At 35.7% G+C, this 21,964-nt stretch overlaps 3 protein-coding genes across 4 annotated transcripts in view; all 3 read left to right on the top strand.

Annotated features, from left to right (window-relative positions):
• adssl (adenylosuccinate synthase, like) overlaps positions 1-4,650 on the top strand; it is a 9,356-nt gene extending 4,706 nt beyond the window's left edge. The window contains exons 11-13 of the mRNA XM_048165313.1: positions 3,356-3,453; positions 3,598-3,747; positions 3,870-4,650. Coding sequence (XP_048021270.1) covers positions 3,356-3,453; positions 3,598-3,747; positions 3,870-3,922 — 301 coding nt within the window. The 3' untranslated portion in view covers positions 3,923-4,650. The remainder of the gene's footprint in view (positions 1-3,355; positions 3,454-3,597; positions 3,748-3,869) is intronic.
• A 135-nt stretch (positions 4,651-4,785) lies between these two features.
• LOC125252197 (snake venom vascular endothelial growth factor toxin VR-1') lies at positions 4,786-10,657 on the top strand. Of its 2 annotated transcripts, none has more exons than XM_048165320.1 (5): positions 4,786-4,987; positions 7,102-7,126; positions 7,344-7,525; positions 10,084-10,157; positions 10,399-10,657. In XM_048165320.1, exons 1-5 carry the CDS (start codon positions 4,922-4,924, stop codon positions 10,415-10,417), a joined length of 366 nt encoding a protein of 121 aa, XP_048021277.1. In that variant the 5' UTR covers positions 4,786-4,921; the 3' UTR covers positions 10,418-10,657. The 2 variants fall into 2 exon arrangements, with proteins under 2 accessions (XP_048021277.1, XP_048021278.1); XM_048165321.1 differs by lacking the exon at positions 4,786-4,987 and adding an exon at positions 6,114-6,222.
• Positions 10,658-13,495: 2,838 nt separating this feature from the next.
• On the top strand, positions 13,496-21,929 carry stx5al (syntaxin 5A, like). Its single transcript, XM_048165314.1, has 11 exons — positions 13,496-13,619; positions 14,305-14,533; positions 14,682-14,752; positions 17,174-17,229; positions 17,316-17,386; positions 17,472-17,588; positions 17,678-17,734; positions 17,826-17,907; positions 18,000-18,097; positions 18,178-18,299; positions 20,705-21,929. The coding sequence occupies exons 2-11, from the start codon at positions 14,324-14,326 to the stop codon at positions 20,862-20,864; spliced, it is 1,044 nt and encodes a 347-aa protein (XP_048021271.1). The 5' UTR covers positions 13,496-13,619; positions 14,305-14,323; the 3' UTR covers positions 20,865-21,929.
• Positions 21,930-21,964: the final 35 nt, after the last annotated feature.

Here is a 21,964-nt window from a genome sequence, read left to right on the forward strand (position 1 = left end):
TAGCAAAGCGTGTAGCGCTGCAGACTTCAGTTATCCAGATGGGCCTGTGTTATCTATTTTTAGTGGTTATCAGGGAATAACATATTGCTGGATGGGGCGTAGGGCTGGGTGATATGGCTGAAAACTGTATCACGATATCAGTGTTTCATATCGGTCGATATCGATAATTACTGATATTTTTATGACCCATTTAAAATAAGGACCAGGAGAAAAATATATTACATCCCCTCAGTTATTAAGACAGAAATGTCAACAACCATGGAAAACTCAAATAATTAAAATGTAAACATAAGTCTAAAGTAGGGTGACCACGGGACAGTCCCGAAATTAGGAGTAGTATCCCACATTTCTTTTGTCTAATTTTTTTTTCATCCCTGAAATTACAATACCACAGTAAGAAATATAATAAAAACTGTGAGCATTTAAAAATCTATTTGTGCAGCTGTCATATTCTAGCTGTGAAAATAACCAACCAGCGCAATCATAGAGAGAGGTTTTCCCGCTGATGACAACTGAGTGGACAGCGCAAAGAGCATCCCTCATCAAAGTCTGTAAACACAACTATACCAGCAAGGATTTCATCTTCCATACTGGATAAGAACCTCAAGAGCTGTTCAAAGCTGCCCAAATCAATGATTTAAAGCATGTAATCATCCATCCTGATGTTAAATATTTCCAACGAACGGCGGCGATCAAGCGCCACACACGGAAATGGTCGAAAAACGAGATATTCTCCATTTGTTTTAACCAATACAAAATTGCGAAATTCAGACACGACTTTTTTCTCACGTTAATATTTCATTTAATGCGGGTTCTATGGTGTTATTATATTAAAAAATGTCGAGAGCGCATCAAATGCGCGAGCAATCTCTCCACTCACAGGTGGATTCCCTTGCACAAAACTGGACGCGCGCGCGCTCTCGCTCAGATATCACTAGGGCTGAAACGATTAGTCGACATTATCGACAACGTCGACAATAAAAAATTGTCGACAAATATTTTTGTTGTCGAATAGTCTCTTGATCTCATACGACCTATTTGAAGGGCCTGCAATAACGCGGTGTAACCAGTGGGGCGCTGTAGCGCAATACTGTAATGTAGCCCTCCCGGATCCAATCCAATAAAAGAAGTCAGCGCTTTGGAGAGCATAGTGCAAACGAAGTCGAACCCGTGAAATGTGGGAGATTAACATAACAAACATTACGTTTAGCATAACTACAGAATACTGTCATGCAGGGCCACCAGCTCTCATTCAAACTCACTGTTCTCACGCCACACGTTCATTTTCTCACACAGTGAAAGATGCATCGCAGAGCAAAGAGGACACAGACAACGGCAACGCACCGACAGATCAGGTTACTTTTGATATAAAACTAAGTCTAAGCTTTTAAATTCAGTCAATATTACTACGGGATTCAAACAATACTTGTGGTGGTGACTCTGTTTAACGTTGTGTGGCAGATCGCTGTAACACCTCGGTTCAAGCGGCATGTGAACCTATTCCTCTCTATTACAGCGCGAAATAAACATGAATGAACATCAAAAAGTACTTACTGAACTTACTGAAATGAATCCATCTCTATTGTAATCACTTAATCGGAGTTTTAACCGCAGAAAGAAGTCAATAAAACTTGCAAACAAATATATCACACAAAATGTAACATTTACCTCAGGAAAGCCATTCAATGACCGTAAACTCGATAGTTTGTGTGTTTGTGTGTGTGTGTGTGTGTGTGTGTGTGTATATATATATATATATATATATATATATATATATATATATATATATATATACAATATGTGTATGTATGTTGTTGTTTCATTTTTCAAAAAACCCCCACTTAATTATATTTTTTTAACCTGGGGGATATTGGTCTATTCAGTTGGCTTGAAAATTATTAAAAATACACTTTTAAAAGCTGAAGTGATCTTCTTGTTTTATTTACTAGTTAAAGTACAGTATAGCTCAATATTTTAACTAATTGCTAAAGTAGAATAATCGAACAAAGCTTACTGATTAATCAGTGCAATAATCGATGATTAGTCGATTAATCGTTCTAATAATCGATAGATTAATCGATTATCAAAATAATGGTTTGTTGCAGCCCTAGATATCACATCTGCACGCTCAAACTTTTGTCCTCCTGCATGTGCAGCCGTGAATCTAGAATTGTCTTCTCTCCAGGATTTAATGTTGCCATAAGCGCAACATTATAGTGTGGGCACCCACCGGCAGAAACATTAATCGCCGCATATGCCAAGTTTGCCAACAAATGTAAATCAGTATTTACATAGTGTAATAGTTGTAAATTTATCTGTCTCATGTGTCCCGCATTGTCCCACAAAATCACATCTACTGTCCTGCAACAGATCAATAGTCAGGTGGTCACCCTAGTCTAAAGTCACAATGAACACTTTTTCGGCAGCATTCATTTTATGCTTATCAGTCACCGGTTACTGAAGAGGAATCCAGCACGAGACAACGATATGCGCAACCAAAATTGATACTGTTTCATGATTGGCTGTTACCGTGTCACTCCCTATGTTGCTAGGTTACCAGAAAATGAGTGCCTTTGTTAATGCAACCAAACTTGCTTCGCAACCTCTGTTTTCTTCCGACGAAGAATAAAAAATATCGAACGTTTTATCGAACACATTTTTTATTGATATCGATCACGTGTCTATCGCGATACATATCGTTATCGTTTTATCGCCCAGCCCTAAGGGGCGATTGACCAATCAGAATCAAGTATTCCACAGAGTCATGTAATAAATATTTTTGAAAGTCTCTTATGCTCACCAAGGCTCAATGTATTTGATCAAAAATACAGTAAAAACGGTGAAATATTATTATAATTTAAAATAGTGGTTTTCTGCCGTAATATATTTTCAAATGTATTTTATTCCTGTGATGACACATCTGAATTTTTAGCATCATTATTCCAGTCTTCAGTGTCACATGATCCTTCAGAAAGCATTTGAATATATTGATTTGCTGCTGAAGAAACATTTCTTCTTATTAGCAATGTTGAAAACAGTTTTTGCTACGTAATATTTTTTGGGAGCTGTGATAGTTTTTCCCCAGGATTCTTTGATGAATATAAAGTTCTAAAGAACTGCATTTATTTGAAATAGAAATCTTCTGTAACATCAATCAAATGTTTTTACTGGCACTTTTGATGGAAATGAATGCATCCTTGCTGAATAAAAGTATTAATTTCTTTAAAAAATAATCTTACCCCAAAACTTTGAACAAGTGGGAAGTAGTTGTATTTTTTTTTTTTTGGTTGTAGCTATTACACACGTTGAACTTGTTTAGTTAATTTAACAACACTTTTCCTTCTCTTTCTCTCAGCATTGCTCTGACCAAGTTGGACATTCTTGACACATTGCCAGAAATAAAGATTGGCATAGCCTACACAGTTGATGGAAAGCCTCTTCCCAGTTTTCCTGGTAAGTTAGCTATTTTGTAACTCATTCTCAGGTTTGTCACAATGATAAAATGATATTCACACACATTACAATATTACCATAATATTTATCATTTATTAGCATAGATCTTTTCTGATAATGGAGTGGTTATTGTATATATTTCAGCCAATATGGACGTCCTCACAAAGGTTCAAGTGACTTACGAGACGTTCCCCGGTTGGTGTTGTAACACTGAGGGAGTGCGCAGTTTTGATGAGCTGCCCTCACAGGCACAGGCTTACATTCACTTTATCGAGACTTTCCTGCAGGTGCCAGGTAAGAATACACATACTATATCATTTATTAATTTAGAATGTTACAGCCACTTACATATGCAGTAACAAAGAAATATATCCTGCTGGCATGTGTAGAAATGACAAAATGTTTTCTCTTTTTAGTGAAGTGGGTGGGAGTTGGCAAGTCAAGAGAGAGCATGATAAAGCTGTTCTGACGAGGGGAATGGGAACGACTGAACTTCATTTGATGGTCTGCCAGGACATCAATCATGACCGTTGGAGGACCTGAACTTTTTTTTATGCATCAGCGCTGAGATTAAGACTAACCGTGGGTTTAGAATCCATTGAATGTCCCACTCAAAGTGAACACCAGCATTGTGTATAGAGGTCAGGTCTGAGCACGTACCTAATTGTTTCAAAGCGCATCCCAGAACTGCTCAGAACATACCTCTGTCATTAACTCGTAGTTGACATAAGTCTCTCGGAAAGCTGATGAAATACAGAGCTTCAGACTGAAGGGCATCATTTTATTTTATCTCCTAAAATCAAACTTTGCACTCTGAGCATTTATTAAATGAGCATATTCATTGCTATTTGGTGGATAAAACCGAACTGATTTTTAAGATTGTCATGTACTGTTTATTTTTTTATGTAATCAAGTGTAAGGGGGTCAGCGCTAATTCTTTTGTCTTTTTAATTCAGTGTTTGTGTATACTCTTAAGACCGGCTTGACGTGGTTTGAAATACCAAAAGGGACCTTCACACATAAGTCTTTGTGATATTAAAAGAAAATAATGCACTGTTAACCTTATGTCAGCGATTAGTGCACTCAGACACAGCGCTTGACTCCATGAACAACAGTCACATGCACAGATATACATTGCATTCCACCTAGTGCACACTCATTTGCTGCTGTTTTTTGAAAAATAAAGTGCAAAACTAATTATGGGTTTAAGCTTTTTTTTAATTCTTGACTCTGAAAAACATGCCTGTATTTTAGTTTCATTTTAGTGTTTTTTGCTGAAATACAGTGCCCCACAGCTAATCATTTGAAAAAAGGTACGACAATTCTCCAGAATATATTTTGCAATATCATTTATGAGCATATGGTGAGTAACAGTTCCGTCGGAAATAGGATTTAAACGAAGAGGGTAATCTGAATTATCATCAGTCCAACAATTCTCTCGCGAGGCTTCAGACATTCAAGTAAAATAATGCGAGTTTTTCTGTATGTGCTCTATCTCGTCCTGTACCATCAGACATCTGGAATGGACGATCAGGTAAAATTAAACAATTCGAAACTTTTTTTCTTTTCTTTTTTTAAGATAAAATGCAAACATTTACTACAGGAACATATTGTTTCATTTGTGTATTTGCACTCTGTAAATTATAATAATTTGCTAAAAGTTTTCTGTTATCCTCTTATTTTTCTTAGTTCAGGTTTTAGGTTTAGTGTGTGACATAAGTGGCAGTGAAACGGTATAAATACATGCCCGTAATTTATAAATTCACGAAATTACGTTAAATACTTTATAGTCACTGTGTCTGAGACTTGCTTTCTATAGTTATGTGTAGGAGTTGTAAACACAGCGTAGTGTTTTGGTGATTTACGTAGGATGCTGGAGTACGTGCTTACAGGCATCCTATCAGTTTAATTACATCAGGCAGGAGAGATGTAGACACACTGATCTTATTTTGTAGAACAACTTTTCAGCCAATCTCTGTTTTTATGGACAATATACACCCTATTAACAAAGAACATACGTTTACACTTTATTTTAAGGTGTCCTTGTTACAGTGTAACTACATTTAACTTCTGAGTAATATTAATGAACAGCATACATGTACTTACTGTATAATTGAAGTTGGTTAGTTGCATGTAAATTTGCATAACATACTGTTATTACTACAATAAGTGCATGTAGCTTAAGTAACAAGGACGCTAAAATAAAGTGAGTTACACTTTATTTTAAGGTGTCTTTGTTACACTGTAATTATACATTTAAGTACTGAGTAATATTAAGTAACTACATGTACTTACTATAGGGTTAGGATTAGGTTTCGGTTTGGTTTGGTTTGGTTTAGGGTTAGTTAAATGTAATTAGGCATAATTTATAGTTATTACTATAGTAGCTGCATGCAGGCACGTGCACACATAGACATAAAAGGGGGCTTGAGCCCCTACCCTTTTTTTCCTCGAGAGAAAGTGCCCTTTTTCTGGGGTGTTTTTTTATTTATTTTATTTTATTTTTAATAAATGAATATATATTCCTGTATGAGCACAGCTTCCCTGTCAAAAATATATTTACCGGCTTTGTGGAGTTCAGCAGCCCTCCCTCCGCGACACGACATTCATTCCCGCACGAGCGCGCGCCCCGCCCCACCTCTTGTTTGCTGCTGGTTGAAAACGTGTGACAAGTGACAACTATGCCCGGAAAAATACAACTGCTGTCTGTCGATGAGAAGCGAAAAAGAAAAAAGCCCTAGATGGATCAATCCCGTGCATTTCTTTCAGGTAGCCTATGTATGTTCACAAACATGTGAGATTTGTGAAACTATTTAAGGGTGAGATTATTTATACGTTTAACGCCGCGTTAATAGTTTGACCACAAGCAACACATCTGCCTGATTTGATACTAATGCAATTTATGTCGTATTATAATTTAAATAATTTTAATGTGCTATGTATTGCGTTTTGAACCATGGTAAAGATATATTTAGGGCTGTCAATATCAGAAGAGGAGCATTCATGAACCGCATTACACAGTTTTCTAAGGATGCACGATTTAAAAATCATAATACGGCATTACATAATGCTATTCTTAAATCCACACTTACACAGGATAATACATGAATAAAAGTTTAAACCCTCGCTCTGTCTTTGCATGTTTGATGTCCACATATTCTTGTTGAAGAAATTACAGTGGCTGTAGCATTTCTATCAAAAAAATTTTTTTTAAAAATAAATATAAAATGTAATATATTTTTAATTCTGGTGGTTGGCTATGATCGTGCTGTGCTGTGTAACAACAAAAATCAGCAGGCTTTTGGCGCCCTCTGCAGTCATTTGTTATAATATATAATGTATTTATAACATTTCAGAGGGAAAACTGCACTTGAGCCCCTGCCGCCCAAAATGTCTGTGCACGTCCCTGGCTGCATGTAACATATGTAACAATGTCACTGTAAAATAAAGTGTTACAATAAAGTGTTACTGAACGTTCAAATGTGAACGTGCGGATTGTCCCCAAACTTAGTGACTCACCTATTGGTGATTATGAAAATGAGTACCAGAAGTTAACACTGGAAAAACTGTTGGAATTAATCAATCATTAGAAACCACTAATAAATAAATCAAGCAATTAACCAAATTGTTGTATCTCTATCCCTACAGAATCCTCCCAACAACTCTGCTGAAGGTATCTCTCTCTCTCTCTGTGTGTGTGTGTGTGTGTGTGTGTGTGTGAGTGAGTGTGTTTTACTATTCACTATGTAGTACATACCAGTATGTACGAATCAAGTTGGATACTGACAATGCTTCTTAGAGAACTCAAATGTAGAGATGTTGATATTACATCAACAGATACTATTATGTCTTTTCATAGTGTTCTCCATTCATTTATTCACTTTTGACAGGGAACCTCTATGTCCGCAGTATCTGTAAGCCACGGGAAACTATAGTTCAAGTTAAGCATGAATTCCCTGAGATGATGGCAGCTGTCTTGCCCTCATGTGTGCCTGTGCAGCGCTGTGGAGGCTGCTGCTCAGATGAGGCTTTGGTATGTGTCAGTGTGAAGAATCACACCACCAAGATGCAGGTACGAACAGAAACATATGATCTGTGTCCGAAATACCCCATATACCCTTAAATAGGGGACAGCCATTTGTAGGGGTGTCCGAAACCATATTGAGTGCACTCATTCAATACCGCGATGCACCGCAATAACGAGTAATACAACTGATGTAGGGCCTATGCAACACTGTGAGAGTCGCGTGCCGAATGAATTCCCGCGTCTCGCCAGAAGATGGCGCCTGCAGCTGAATCTTTCATCCATCCATGTTCCAAACCGCACTGGTCCAATGTGGCTACAGCGTAATATCATACAGGTATAAATTCATTTATAAGTGATTATTAAATTGTTTAATTAAGGTTTATATATAGTTTCCATGATGAATATTTTCATCTTACTACTGGAGCTGCCAGTTTGTTAAGTTTCTAATGATTAACGTTAGTAGCTAAGTAGCAAGCACAAGCTATATGTAAATCAAAGTCCCTTTAAAGGTGCCATCGAAAGTTTTTTTACAAGATGAAATATAAGTCTAAGGTGTCCCCTGAATGTGTCTGTGAATAGATTTTTTAAAATTAATTTTTTTAACTGCCTATTTTGGGGCATCATTAACTATGCACCGATTCAGGCTGCAGCCCCTTTAAATGCCCCTCACGCTCCCCGCCCCCGGAGCTCACGCTTGCCTTAAACAGCATAAACAAAGTTTACACAGCTAATATAACCCTCAAAATGGATCTTTACAAAGTGTTCGTCATGCATACTACATGCATGCGTCGGATCATGTGAGTATAGTATTTATTTGGATGTTTACATTTGATTCTGAATGAATTTGAGGCTGTGCTCTGTGGCTAAAGCTAACATTACACACTGTTGGAGAGATTTATAAAGAATGAAGTTGTGTTTATGAATTATACAGACTGCAAGTGTTTACAAATGAAAATAGCGACGGCTCTTGTCTCCGTGAATACAGTAAGAAACGATGGTAACTTTAACCACATTTAACAATACATTAGCAACATGCTAACGAAACATTTAGAAAGACAATTTACAAATATCACTAAAAATATCATGATATCATGGATCATGATATCATGAGCATATGCAAATATTGGGGGCGTACATATTAATGATCCCGACTGTTACGTAACGTGTTATGTTGAGATTCGCCTGTTCTTCGGAGGTCTTTTAAACAAATGAGATTTACATAAGGAGGAAACAATGGTGTTTGAGACTCACTGTATGTCATTTCCATGTACTGAACTCTTGTTATTCAACTATGCCGAGGTAAATTCAATTTTCCATTTGATGGCACCTTTAAAGGAACACTCAACTTTTTTGAAAATAGGCTCATTTTCCAACTCCCCTAGAGTTAAACATTTAAGTTTTACAGTTTTCGAATCCATTCAGCCGATCTCCGGGTCTGGCGGTACCACTTTTAGCATAGCTTAGCATAGCAATGATATTACGCAGGGGGTCACAGGCGGTGCGCAGTATCATTGCGCCTGTTGCACCCATGGTACGGCAGCAAAGTTCCTTGATTATTATGCCGGAATGAGAGTATAGTTCCTAGCCATATCAGTCTAGAAAATCACAACTTTTCATTTTCTGTCGGTCTTAGTAAACGATGTAACTACAGAAGAGTCAAGTTTTAAATAGGAAAAATATTGAAACTCTTTGGTCATTTTTGAGAGAGATGCTAACGGTCTAATCAGATTCAATGAACTATGCTAAGCTATGCTAAAAGTGGAACCGCCAGAACCGGAGATCGGCTGAATGGATTCGAAAATGGTAAAACTCAACTGTTTAACTGTAGGGGAGTTGGAAAATGAGCCTATTTTCAAAAAAAGTGGAGTGTTCATTTCACTCGGCGGCCATCTTTGAAACGCCTATCGGGGAAACATGAAGTTCTCCAAAGCTGTTTGCCAAGCTTTCAATTAATTTTCATATTTGAAATCTTCAATTAAATCTGACAACAACTGTCTCATAAATTTTGTTTCTAAACGCTCGATTCAAAAACTGTATTTTTCTGGCTGGATCAAGCTAATGCGCATGCGCATTAGTTCACGTCTCTTGTGTCTCATTTCGGAGGCGTGCGTCTGACTGTTTCTATAGGAACCGGAGCTTCTAACGGCCGCTGCAGTGACTCGATTTTGCGTCCCAAACGACACACATACACTATGCACTTATACACTATGTACTCATCCATGTAGTGCATGAATTGTATAAGGTTATTTTGTTATTTAACAAATCGATGACTTTACCAGTCGGCGAATGGCTCTTATAGAAGGCGGGACTTATTCCGCCATATTGCGCGTTGCACTTTCTCCCATTCAAAACAATGCGAGAGACGCATCTTCTTGTGTTATTCTATAGTCTTTGATGTAAATGCAGCAGTCCTTCAGATTTTTCAGTGTCTGAATTCAATCACTCGTTTTCATTCACTCCTTCAAGTGAACTATATTAGTGGGGTAATGTAGGGAATAGTGAAGGAGGGTATAGGGGGATTTCGAGCACAGTAACTGTATAAGGGAATGATTCCGCTCCTCATCATATCTGTTCCTTCTCTCCCCCTTTTTTCCCAAAAAAAGCTGCATGCCAGGAATGTGCATGGTCCAGTGATTATTGAGCTGCCATTTGTTGAACACAGTCAGTGTGAATGCAGGTAATGCACAAGTTTATGACTTGACATCACAAGCTATTATTGACATTTTTGCTTAACTTAAACTTTCATAGAACTTTAAAATCATATATCTGCATAATTTTCTCTCTTAATCATTAACTTTGCAAAATAAATAAAAATATGTGGCCAAGTTAACTTCTCATGGTGTTTAAATAATAATAATAATAATCATCATCGTCATCATTATTATTAATTTATTAATTATTATTTTTCCTCTTAACAGGCCCAGAGACCATCTGTGATGCTTATTTTATTTTATTTTATTTTATCTTATTTTATTATTTTATTTTATTTTATTAACAGCTCATAGTCATAGCCATGATGTCATGAAATTGTATTAAAATGTCTGAATTATTTTATTCAATTATTTAAGTGATTATGGACAGTTGACAGTATTATTGACAACATTACTTAACCTATATGTTTAAGGTTATGTACAAACATTGCTTATGTTTTGTTTTTTTATTTAAGAATAAAAGCTAAAATATATTTACTTTCAAAAACGTTTTAGTTTCATTCATTTTGTATGCAAACTCAGTGTATAAGAAACAAGAATAGACAATAATTCCTATTCCACTATCAAACCAAAGTAAGTAATTACGTAAGTAATATTTAAAAAGATAGGAATTAAAGGGTTAGTTCACCCAAAAAATTAAAATTATGTCATTAATTACTCACCCTCATGTTGTTCTACACCCGTAAGACCTTCATTCATCTTCCAAACACAAATGAAGATATTGTTGATGAAATCCGACAGCTCAGTGAGGCCTCTATTGAGACCAAAGCCATTCAAACTCTCAAGGTCCATAAAGGTACTAAAAACATATTTGAAAAAGTTCATGTGAGTTCAGTGGTTCTATCTTAACCCTTTGATGCACAACATGGGTCAAAAGATGAATATCTTTGCAAGAAATTAGTTTCATCATTCAGTATTCCAGGTATTCCTCAATTAACTTGTTTTTGATCATCACAAATCCTCATTTTCATTTTTTCTTTCTTACTTTTTTAATAAAATTAATTTTTGTATCACTACCCTTCTAATGCACAACATGGGTCAAAAATGACCCGTATTCATTTCCTATGTTATTTCAATCATGACTGAGTGTTTCTTCACTGAATCTTTAAAAGAAATGTATTTTGTCATTTATTTATTCCAGGTATTCCTTAAATATCTTGTTTTTGATTTTCACAAATCATTATGTTTATTTTTTCTTTCTTTTTTTATAAACAAACACAGTTTTTGTATGTCTACATCAATTTTACACACATGGGTCAAAAATGACCCGTACTCATTTCCTATGTAATTTCAATCATGGTTGAGTGTTTCTTCACGTAATCTTTAAAAGAAATGTATTTTATCATTCATTTATTCCAGGTATTCCTTAAATATCTTGTTTTTGATTTTCACAAATCATTATCTTCATTTTTTTCTTTCTTACTTTATAAACAAACATGTTGTGCATTAGAAGGGGTTTTCATAGCTTGTGCATCAAAGGGTTAATATTATAAAGCAACGAGAATATTTTTTGTGTACCAAAAAAACAAAATAACGACTTTCCAACAATATCTAGTGATGGGCTGATTTCAAAACACTGCTTTATGAAGCTTCTGAGCTTTATGAATCTTTTGTTTTGAATCAGTGATTCGGTTCCCCATATCAAACAGCTAAACTGCTGAAATCATGTGACTTTGGTGCTCCAAATCACTGATTTGATTCATAAAGCTTCATGAAGCAGTGTTTTGAAATCGGCCCATATATATATATATATATATATATATATATATATATATATATATATATATATATATATATATTGTTGAAAAATCTTTTTTTTTTTTTTTTTTTGCCACACAAAAAATATTCTCATCGCTTTATAATATTAAGATAGAACCACTGAACTCACATGAACTGATTTAAAGGTGCCCTAGATTATGTTTTTAAAAGATGTAATATAAGTCTAAGGTGTCCTCTGAATGTGTCTGTGAAGTTTCAGCTCAAAATACCCCATAGATTTTTTTTTATAAATTTTTTTAACTGCCTATTTTGGGGCATCATTATAATTGATTTATGCTGCGGCCCCTTTAAATCCTGTGCTCTCCGCCCACAGAGCTCGCGCTTGCCTTAAACAGTGCCGTAACAAAGTTTACAGAGCTAATATAACCCTCAAAATGGATCTTTACAAAGTGTTCGTCATGCATGCGGCATGCATGCGTCGGATTATGTGAGTATTGTATACTGTTATATTGTTTACATTGATTCTGAATGAGTTTGAGGCTGTGCTCTGTGGCTAAAGCAAACATTACACACTGTTGGAGAGATTAATAAAGAATGAAATTGTGTTTATGAATTATACAGACTGCAAGTGTTTAAAAATGAAAATAGCGACGGCTCTTGTCTCCATGAATACAGTAAGAAACGATGGTAACTTTAACCACATTTAACAGTACATTAGCAACATGCTAATGAAACATTTAGAAAGACAATTTACAAATATCACTAAAAATATCATGATATCATGGATCATGTCAGTTATTATTGCTCCATCTGCCATTTTTCGCTGTTGTTCTTGCTTGCTTACCTAGTCTGTTGATTCAGACGTTGATCCAGACGTTTTGCCCTTGTCTAATGCCTTTCATAATGATAATGTTGGGACCATGGGCTGGCATATGCAAATATTGGGGGCGTACACCCCGACTGTTACGTAACAGTCGGTGTTATGTTGAGATTCGCCTGTTCTTCGGAGGTCTTTTAAACAAATGAGATTTATATAAGAAGGAGGAAACAATGGAGTTTGAGACTCACTGTATGTCATTTCCATGTACTGAACTCTTGTTATTCAACTATGGCAAGATAAATTAAATTTTTCATTCGAGGGCACCTTTAAATATGTTTTTAGTAGCTTTATGGACCTTGAGCATTTGAATGGCTTTGCTCTCAATAGAGGCCTCACTGAGCCATCGGATTTCATCAACAATATCTTAATTTGTGTTCGAAAGATGAACGAAGGTCTTACAGGTGTAGAACGACATGAGGGTGAGTAATAAATGACAGAATTTCCACTTTTGGGTGAACTAACCCTTTAACCTAATAGAAGAAAGAAGAAGAATGGAGAGTCACACAATGACGTGAAAACATATTAAGAAAGAATGTTGAACATGGTACATATTCTGCTTTCTCAGACGACTTTCACTCAGTTATGTTTTTAGCTACATAATTTGACTTTTAATCTTATAACAGTAGAATGAGATCAGTATATCTATCTGCATAACTTCAACCCAATACATCTGCTGAGATTCAAACATAGTGTCGCAGCACCACCTAGTGTTGAACATGATAAGTGATAAGTCTCTTTTAAAGAGTACGTGGCAGTGACGTCAATATTTGTGTTAAGACCCGGATATTATTCACAGCCTGCACAGTTCAGCCATCAGAGAGGCAGAGTGGTGAGAAATGAATCCTTATATCTTTCAGTTCACATGTTGTCATCTCCCTCTCAGTACTCACTTCAGCGCTGCTCGTTTATTCAGATGCGTGTGAAGTATTTCACTGTTTGACCAATGAAAGCAGCTATAATCAAACATCCTGCTACATACTTAGCTTAGCAGCTAGCTAGAGTTGGTTGTCAGTAAAAGAGTATGAAAATTATTGCAAAATAATGAGATACTGTCACACTTGCGTATTCTTCTGTTTTTATAACGGTGACATTACGCAGATTACGCAGGACAATCACAACAATGGAGCAGCTAAAGTCTCTAGATATGCTGTATAGGTAGACAGCTGTATTTAAGAGAGCATCTAAATTAGTCAAAAGTGACCTTAAAGATATTGATAATATTACAAAAGATTTCTATTTTGCAAATAAATGCTTGTCTTTCGAGTTTTCATCAAAAAAAGTATTCTCCACAAAAATATTATGTAGTGCAACTGTTTTCAACATAATAATTGAAAGAATTGTTTATATCGTAGACATTCCCAGCTGTCTAGACACTATCTAGGTTGTGAGACAACCACCAATGCATCATTTAAATAATTAAACAAGTATCTGCATCAGAATCTTTTGGCAGAAGAAGGTTAGTTTTGCTGTTAACACAGTCTAACTTTGATTGATTTCTCTTTCCCCCTCTTAAGGTGATGAGTTGGTGCCTTGATGAACGCACGTCGCCGTCACGGTCCTAGAAGCAGCCAGGACGGGGTGTACACTGGGCCATCTCTGACCCAGTCCCAGCTGGTCCAGCAGCTGGAAACCCCCCTGGCTGTCCCAGCACCCATCGCTCCCATCGTGGACACATTGAGCATGTCCTGCCGAGACCGTACCGGCGAGTTTCAGTCTGTGTGCAAGTCCCTGCAGGGGAGACAGGTGCTGTAAACTATTGATTCATACTGTCCGGTAACTTGCGAGAGGCTGATAGGCTCAACAGTGAAGTCTCCTTTTAGTGGAGTGTGTTGTATTGTGAGTAGAAAAATACCAAAGAATTGTTGATGGATTTTCTTTTGTTCTCTTCCAGAATGGAGCACAGCCTGTCAGAGCTGTCAACAGTGCAGTCAGGCAGCGGAGTGAATTCACACTCTTTGCTAAGTGAGTAAAAAAATTGGTAATGTTTTAGTTTAGGGTCCAATTCTCACTATTAACCTGTTGCTTATTAGCATGCATATTATTAGAATATTGTCTTTTATAAGTACTAATAAAGCACATATTAATTCCTTATTCTGCATGACCATATTCTACATCCTTTAATCCTACCCAATACCTAAACTTAAAGGGTTAGTTCACCCAAAAATGAAAATTCTGTCATTAATTACTCACCCTTCATGCCGTTCCACACCTGTAAGACCTTCGTTAATCTTCGGAACACAAATTAAGATATTTTTGATGAAATCCGATGGCTTAGTGAGGCCTCCATAGGGAGCAATGACACTTCCTCTCCCAAGATCCATAAAGGTACTAAAAACATATTTAAATCAGTTCATGTGAGTACAGTGGTTCAATATTAATATTATAAAGCAACGAGAATATTTTTGGTGCGCCAAAAAAAACAAAATAACGACTTAAGTGATGGCTGATTTCAAAACACTGCTTCAGGAAGATTCGGAGCATAATGAATCAGTGTATCGAATCAGCTGTTCGGAGCGCCAAAGTCACGTGATTTCAGCCGTGATTTCAAAACTTACAGACTGCAGCTTTATTGCAATTACATCAAAAGTAATTAAATTACAGAAAAATTAATCTTGTACTCTACTTTTTCAAGGGAAAAGTAATTAAATTACAGTAATTAGATTACTTAGTAATTAATTACACCCAACACTGACAATACACATACACAGTTTGCTTAAATTAATAACACATATGATTTCAAGATTGATATGTGATTTGTGAATAAAATTTTTACAAATATCATTAATTACTCCTGAATATCATTACATTTTTAAAGTTTAATTTTGAATGTTAACATATATATGTATATATATATATATATATATATATATATATATATATATATATATGTATATATGTATGTATGTATGTTTTTTTTTTTTTACATGAATATATACACTACTATTCAAATGTTTAGGTTAGTAAGATTTTTAAGTTTGGGGTCAGTAAGAAGTTAAGCATTTTATTTAGCAAGTAAAGTGACAGTAACAATTTCTATTTCAAATAAATGCTGTTCTTTGCATTTGCAAGGTAGTGTACATATTTTGTCTAAGAAGTAATAGTAAAAGATTATAACAAACTACACTGTAAAAAAAAAATCCCAGTAAAATTTACGGTAAAAAAACGGCAGCTGTGGTTGCCAGAACTTTACCGAAAAAAATACAGTAGCAACGTAAAAAAAAATCTGTTAAATTTACGGTAAAATAATGTATTTCATTAACTGATATAATGTTAATTTACCAACCTAATGAAGTACTAATATCTGTTTTGTACCTTTATAATACACTGACAGTCACCAAACACAGTGGTGATGAGAGTCACATGATTAATCAAAGTTCATCACAAGCAGATTTTCCATAAGCTGAGAAGGACAACACTAACATATAGAAGGTGCACACAGTGTCATTCACACACACACTAAACACCATCATGGTCACATGCATGAAATTTTAAAAATGCAATAAACATTAATTTAACAACATTAGATGTAACATAAAACCCTAATGTACATAACTGATTAGAAAAAAATGAGAAAAACTAAGAAGAAACAGAGTTATTTCAACGAAAATATATCAAATGTGAAGTGTCACGCGGGGAATTGTGGGGATATCAATTTACATTTTCTCACTGTAAATTTTACAATTAATTGTTATTTTTCACTTCCAAAAACTGTGAATTTAACGGTATTTTACCGTAAAATTACATTAAATGTACCGTTAGATCTATTACAGTTATTCACCGTATATAGTACGGAAACTTTCTGTAAACCAATTGACAGTTTTTCACCGCAGCATTTTTACAGTCTTTTACTGTTAAAATCACGGTCATTTTTTACAGTGTAATGTTTTCTTTTCAAGAATTAAATTTTTTCTGACTTTATGATATCTGGAGTTGTATTACACTGATAGTTTGGACTTTATTCAAAATATTGTTATGAGTTGCTTTTTAATGTATTTGTCAATAAATCAATAAATCTGGACTAAATAAATAAATGAGCATCATGTAATTGACCCAAAAGTCAAACTCAAAACTTGTGTATGATTCTTGGCTCTGACCAACACTGATTGGATTCCTTGTTAGCACACTTCTGATGGCAGTTAGCTTTTGGAGCTTCACATACTTGAGTCTGTTGCTTGTTCATTGTTGTTAAAGATCAGATCCAATATTATGACCAATTTCCTGGAAAATCCAGAGGCTTTACAGTCTTTTTCCTGCAACTGTGTTTAGTATTGGCACCGAGACGCTGCATTTGACCTATAATTTATTCAGACCTACTTAAGCTTTAATGGTCTGTGTTATTTCGACTTGGCCTTATGACAGATATTGACCACATCTTATTAACAGGCGAATTGGAAGAGACCTCAGCAACACTTTTGCCAAGTTGGAGAAGCTCACAATTCGTAAGTATCTTGTATCCCTCGCCATCTCACACATGTACCACTGTGGGCTGTGTTTGATGTGTAACTCAATCCGTTTACACCTGCAGTGGCCAAAAGAAAGTCCCTTTTTGATGACAAAGCAACTGAAATCGATGAACTCACTTACATTGTGAAACAGGTTAGGGTGATTCTTACTTCCCCTTTGCCAAGAACACATTATTCTGTCTGTCCATTTTATACTGTAACTGTCTTTGTTTATTCAGGACATCAACAGTCTGAATAAGCAGATAGCTGGCCTGCAGGAACTCGTTCGATCACGGAGTGGACAGAATGGCAGACATCTTCAGACACATTCCAACACCATTGTAGTCTCATTACAGGTATTAACCTCTGGCCTTACAGCTCAATCACAAAGTAAAGATGACTGGTGGACTTTCGCCTGGAATGAAACACTGTTTTCTGTTTCTAGTCCAAACTGGCATCGATGTCAAGTGACTTCAAATCAGTACTGGAGGTCAGAACAGAGGTAATTGATTTACTTTTTGGTGTGGGATGCTGCATGCTAAATTGTGGATCGTTTTTCTGAGATTTGGGCTGTTTTTTTTCTCTCTGTTTAGAACTTGAAGCAGCAGAGAAGTAGACAAGAGCAGTTTTCACAGACTCCTGCCTCCTCATCCGCTTTCCATGCCAACGGCTTCAGTAAGAGAATCTCCACTCATGAAAAAGCAAAGACAACGTCCACCTTTACACATTCATGTAGTTATTTTTCCCTATTTCTTCTCTTTTAACAGACAATTCAGTTCTTATGCAGGACGACACCAAGAAGACTGATATATCTATAGATATGGACCTCAACTCCAGTCAGCAGATGCAGTTAATCAATGAACGGGTATTGTTTGTTCATCGGGTGTGATGTAATGGTACAGCTGCAGGTAAACTCATTCATTTTGTTGACATGTGTCTGTTTAGGATTCATACATTCAGAACCGTGCAGACACTATGCAGAATATAGAGTCCACCATTGTGGAGCTTGGCTCCATATTTCAGCAGCTGGCTCACATGGTGAAAGAACAGGAAGAGACCGTACAGAGGTGAGGAAAAAACAGTTTGTCTTTTTATGTATGAAAGGATCTTAATTGATAGATTCTTCATCATGACGAGGTCCATTAAGATGGATTTTCTGCTCAATATTTTCACCTATACCACCAGTTATTGGTAACAAAAACTTACAAATAATTTTAGGAAATTGAAGTAAAGTTAAAATAAACTTAAAATGAAATAAACATAAATTGAAGCTAAATTTAAATAAAATAAAAAAAACAAACTATTAAAAATGACAAAAGCACTAACAAAATTACTGATATTAAAACAGAAAATATACAAATAAAACCTCATTTTAAATAGTAATAAATACTATAATAGTAAATAATAATAATAAAATAACACTGACCTATATCCAGAAATGTAGGTCGAATTCAGGCACAAGCCTTTTTCTATTCCACAGTTTCAGTGTTTAATCAATAAGCAAGTGTGTTTTTCCCATTTTCTTCCATTTGTGGTCTGGTCATCATGGTCTGTGACCATAATGAAAAGCTCTCTGCCATTGTAATCGGCTTTTTTTACTTCCACAGTAACAGTTGGCCCACAGTTCCAGTAAAAAAAAAATAAATCTCAATTGATGTAATGGTTCAGGTTGCTTTAAATATGCCAACATCTCCAGTTATAAATCTTCTGACATACACTACCATTTAAAGGTGCCCTAGAACCATTTTTTACAAGATGTAATATAAGTCTAAGGTGTCCCCTGAATGTGTCTGTGAAGTTTCAGCTCAAAATACCCCATAGAATTTTTTTAATAAATTTTTTTAACTGCCTATTTTGGGGCATCATTAACTATGCACTGATTCAGGCTGCGGCCCCTTTAAATCGCGCGCTCCCTGCCCCCCCCGAGCTCTTGACTATAATACAGTGCATTTACAAAGTTCACACAGCTAATATAACTCTCAAAATGGATCTTTACAAAGTGTTCGTCATGCAGCTTATCAGATCATGTGAGTATCGTATTTATTTGGATATTTACATTTGATTCTGAATGAGTTTGAGGCTTTGCTTTGTGGCTAAAGCAAACATTACACACTGTTGGAGAGATTTATAAAGAATGAAGTTGTGTTTATGCATTATACAGACTGCAAGTGTTTAAAAATGAAAATAACTCAGTGAATACACTAAGAAACGATGGTAACTTTAACCACATTTAACAGTACATTAGCAACATGCTAACGAAACATTTAGAAAGACAATTTACAAATATCACTAAAAATATCATGTAATCATGGATCATGTCAGTTATTATTGCTCCATCTGCCATTTTTCGCTGTTGTCCATGCTTGCTTACCTAGTCTGATGATTCAGCTGTGCACAGATCCAGACGTTAATACTGGCTGCCCTTGTGTAATGCCTTGAACATGAGCTGATATATGCAAATATTGGGGTCATACATATTAATGATCCCGACTGTTACGTAACAGCCGGTGTTATGTTGAGATTCGCCTGTTCTTCGGAGGTCTTTTAAACAAATGAGATTTACACAAGAAGGAGGAAACAATGGTGTTTGAGACTCACTGTATGTCATTTCCATGTACTGAACTCTTGTTATTCAACTATGCCAAGGTAAATTCAATTTTTGATTCTAGGGCACCTTTAAAAGTTTAGGGGCAGTATTTTTTTTTTGTGAAAGAATTTAACACTTTTATTCAGAAAGGATACATTAAAGCAGAGGTCTTGAACCCTGCTCCTGGATACCCACTCGTTGCTTCTGAAATCGCATACTGTCTTGAGTAGGTACTACATTTGAATTTACTTCATGACTGTTAAAAAAGTATGTTCTATATAGAATGAATATGGGTATTATGAATAAAATTCGGACATACTACATCCGCCATGATGTTACTGTCACATGACTTACCAGCGTCAGTTGCGTCGCTTCACTGCCATTCGTAAAATCTCTCCATTCTGTGACAGTTGAGCTTAAATATAAATATGGCATCTGAAAGTTGCAGTTGTTGGTCAGTTTGTATAAATATATATTTTTTTTGACCAATGTTTTCTACTTTTGATGTCATTTCTAGTAAGAAATTACTATTGTAGAAATTAAATATTAGCTTCGTTATCACCAAAGCTCTCTCTGTTCTGCTGTAGATGTTGCTCTGCCTCATAAGTCTGTCCAAAATCAGTTTCAAACTCATTGTCTGATAGGACAGCAAAGCAACAAGTCAGCAGCCTGGATCTCCAGGATTAAAATTCAAAGACTTTTATAATGTTACAAAAGATTTCTATTTCTTTTTGAACAAATAAATGCAGCCTTTGAGAGCATGTAGATTAAAGAGAGACATAAGTTTAAAATCTTACCGACCCCAAACCTTTGAACGGTAGTGTATTCACACTGTATTTAAAAACTGATTTTTTTTTCCCATTGAACTTCTCTCTTCCCTGACAGAATTGATGCTAATGTAGAGGACACTCAGCTGAATGTGGACCTTGCGCACACAGAGATACTCAAATATTTCCAGTCTGTGTCCAACAACCGCTGGCTGCTCATCAAGATCTTCCTAATCCTCATCATCTTTTTCATTGTTTTTGTGGTTTTCATGACCTGATGTCCACTCTAAAGAGGAGCAGCTTTGAGGAATCAGGGGATTCTCAGTGTTTGAATAGTGAAAGGGCCTGTTGTCTCTTTCTCTTTCTGTCTTTTCTCTGCTCTTTCTATGCTCACTGGCTGCTGATGTTTCTTTTAGTGATCTCTTTCCCAAAATTGGTGAATTTATAAGATGCAAATCCAGTATAGGCAGAGCAGTTGTCAGTTTGTAGTCAATTTAAAAAGAATGTTTAATTTATACCTATGTTTGTACATTTCAAATTCAGTCTGTTTGGTATCTGTAAAGAACTCTTGGAAATGATGAACACACAGATTACAGAGATATATCCATGAGTAAAGCCAGCAATCATGACATGGATAAGGAACCACTGTTTTAACATATTCTTGATCAGTGTGATTGGCATTAATCATGTTATGCACCTACAGACATCACTACTTCTAAGACTTTATGCATTTGCGTTTTTTTTCTCTCTTTTGTCTAAATATCCTTTTAGAGAGGACTTTATACAGGAGTTTGTAACAGAATCTCTCTTATATTCTGACTGCTGCCGTAAACCAGCAAGCCATCTCAAATGGTGGTAATGCTTCTACACTTTTATGGTGACACTGCCTAGAGGTTTTTACGTGTATTCTTTGTATTTTTGATTTTGGGATCAATTTCCACTGTCCTAAATACATCTGGTTCAGCAAGTAAGAGATCAGTATTTGAAGCTAGTGGCCTTATCCAAATTTTAGTCAAAGCAGAGAAATGCTTTAACATGAAATTTGAACATAATTCAAACAGGAATGAATATTTTTTTTTCATTTCAGTGGATGTTTTAATCATCTTTCACATTCTTGTTTGTACATTAATGTTCTGCTTGTTGAAATTTCACTGTGTACGGTTTCAGGGGATCCATGAAAATGCAGCTTTCCAGATCTCAACGTAAATATTGTTTTCTGTAGAATACATCCAATTGTGTTTAACTGGACATTGAGATTGGGGGAAAGTCCCACCCCACAATTTGTGAAACGCATACTGTAAAGATTTTAAAAAATGGAAATAGAAATGTATGCTTTGTCGTAATGTGTTTGCCGTTTTTATTCTTCTGCAGTAACATA

This window comes from Megalobrama amblycephala, linkage group LG18 (assembly GCF_018812025.1).
Source record: "Megalobrama amblycephala isolate DHTTF-2021 linkage group LG18, ASM1881202v1, whole genome shotgun sequence".
Taxonomy (NCBI): domain Eukaryota; kingdom Metazoa; phylum Chordata; class Actinopteri; order Cypriniformes; family Xenocyprididae; genus Megalobrama; species Megalobrama amblycephala.

What these genes read in the sequence shown, in the direction of transcription:
- stx5al (XM_048165314.1), top strand. Translation starts at nt 14,324, where the DNA reads ATGAACGCACGTCGCCGTCACGGTCCTAGAAGCAGCCAGGACGGGGTG. An exon ending in GTTGGAGAAGCTCACAATTC is followed by an intron (nt 17,230 to 17,315) that starts GTAAGTATCTTG and finishes TTACACCTGCAG; the next exon opens with TGGCCAAAAGAAAGTCCCTT. An exon ending in TACTGGAGGTCAGAACAGAG is followed by an intron (nt 17,735 to 17,825) that starts GTAATTGATTTA and finishes CTCTCTGTTTAG; the next exon opens with AACTTGAAGCAGCAGAGAAG.
- LOC125252197 (XM_048165320.1), top strand. Translation starts at nt 4,922, where the DNA reads ATGCGAGTTTTTCTGTATGTGCTCTATCTCGTCCTGTACCATCAGACA. An exon ending in CATCTGGAATGGACGATCAG is followed by an intron (nt 4,988 to 7,101) that starts GTAAAATTAAAC and finishes CTATCCCTACAG; the next exon opens with AATCCTCCCAACAACTCTGC. An exon ending in TCCCAACAACTCTGCTGAAG is followed by an intron (nt 7,127 to 7,343) that starts GTATCTCTCTCT and finishes CACTTTTGACAG; the next exon opens with GGAACCTCTATGTCCGCAGT.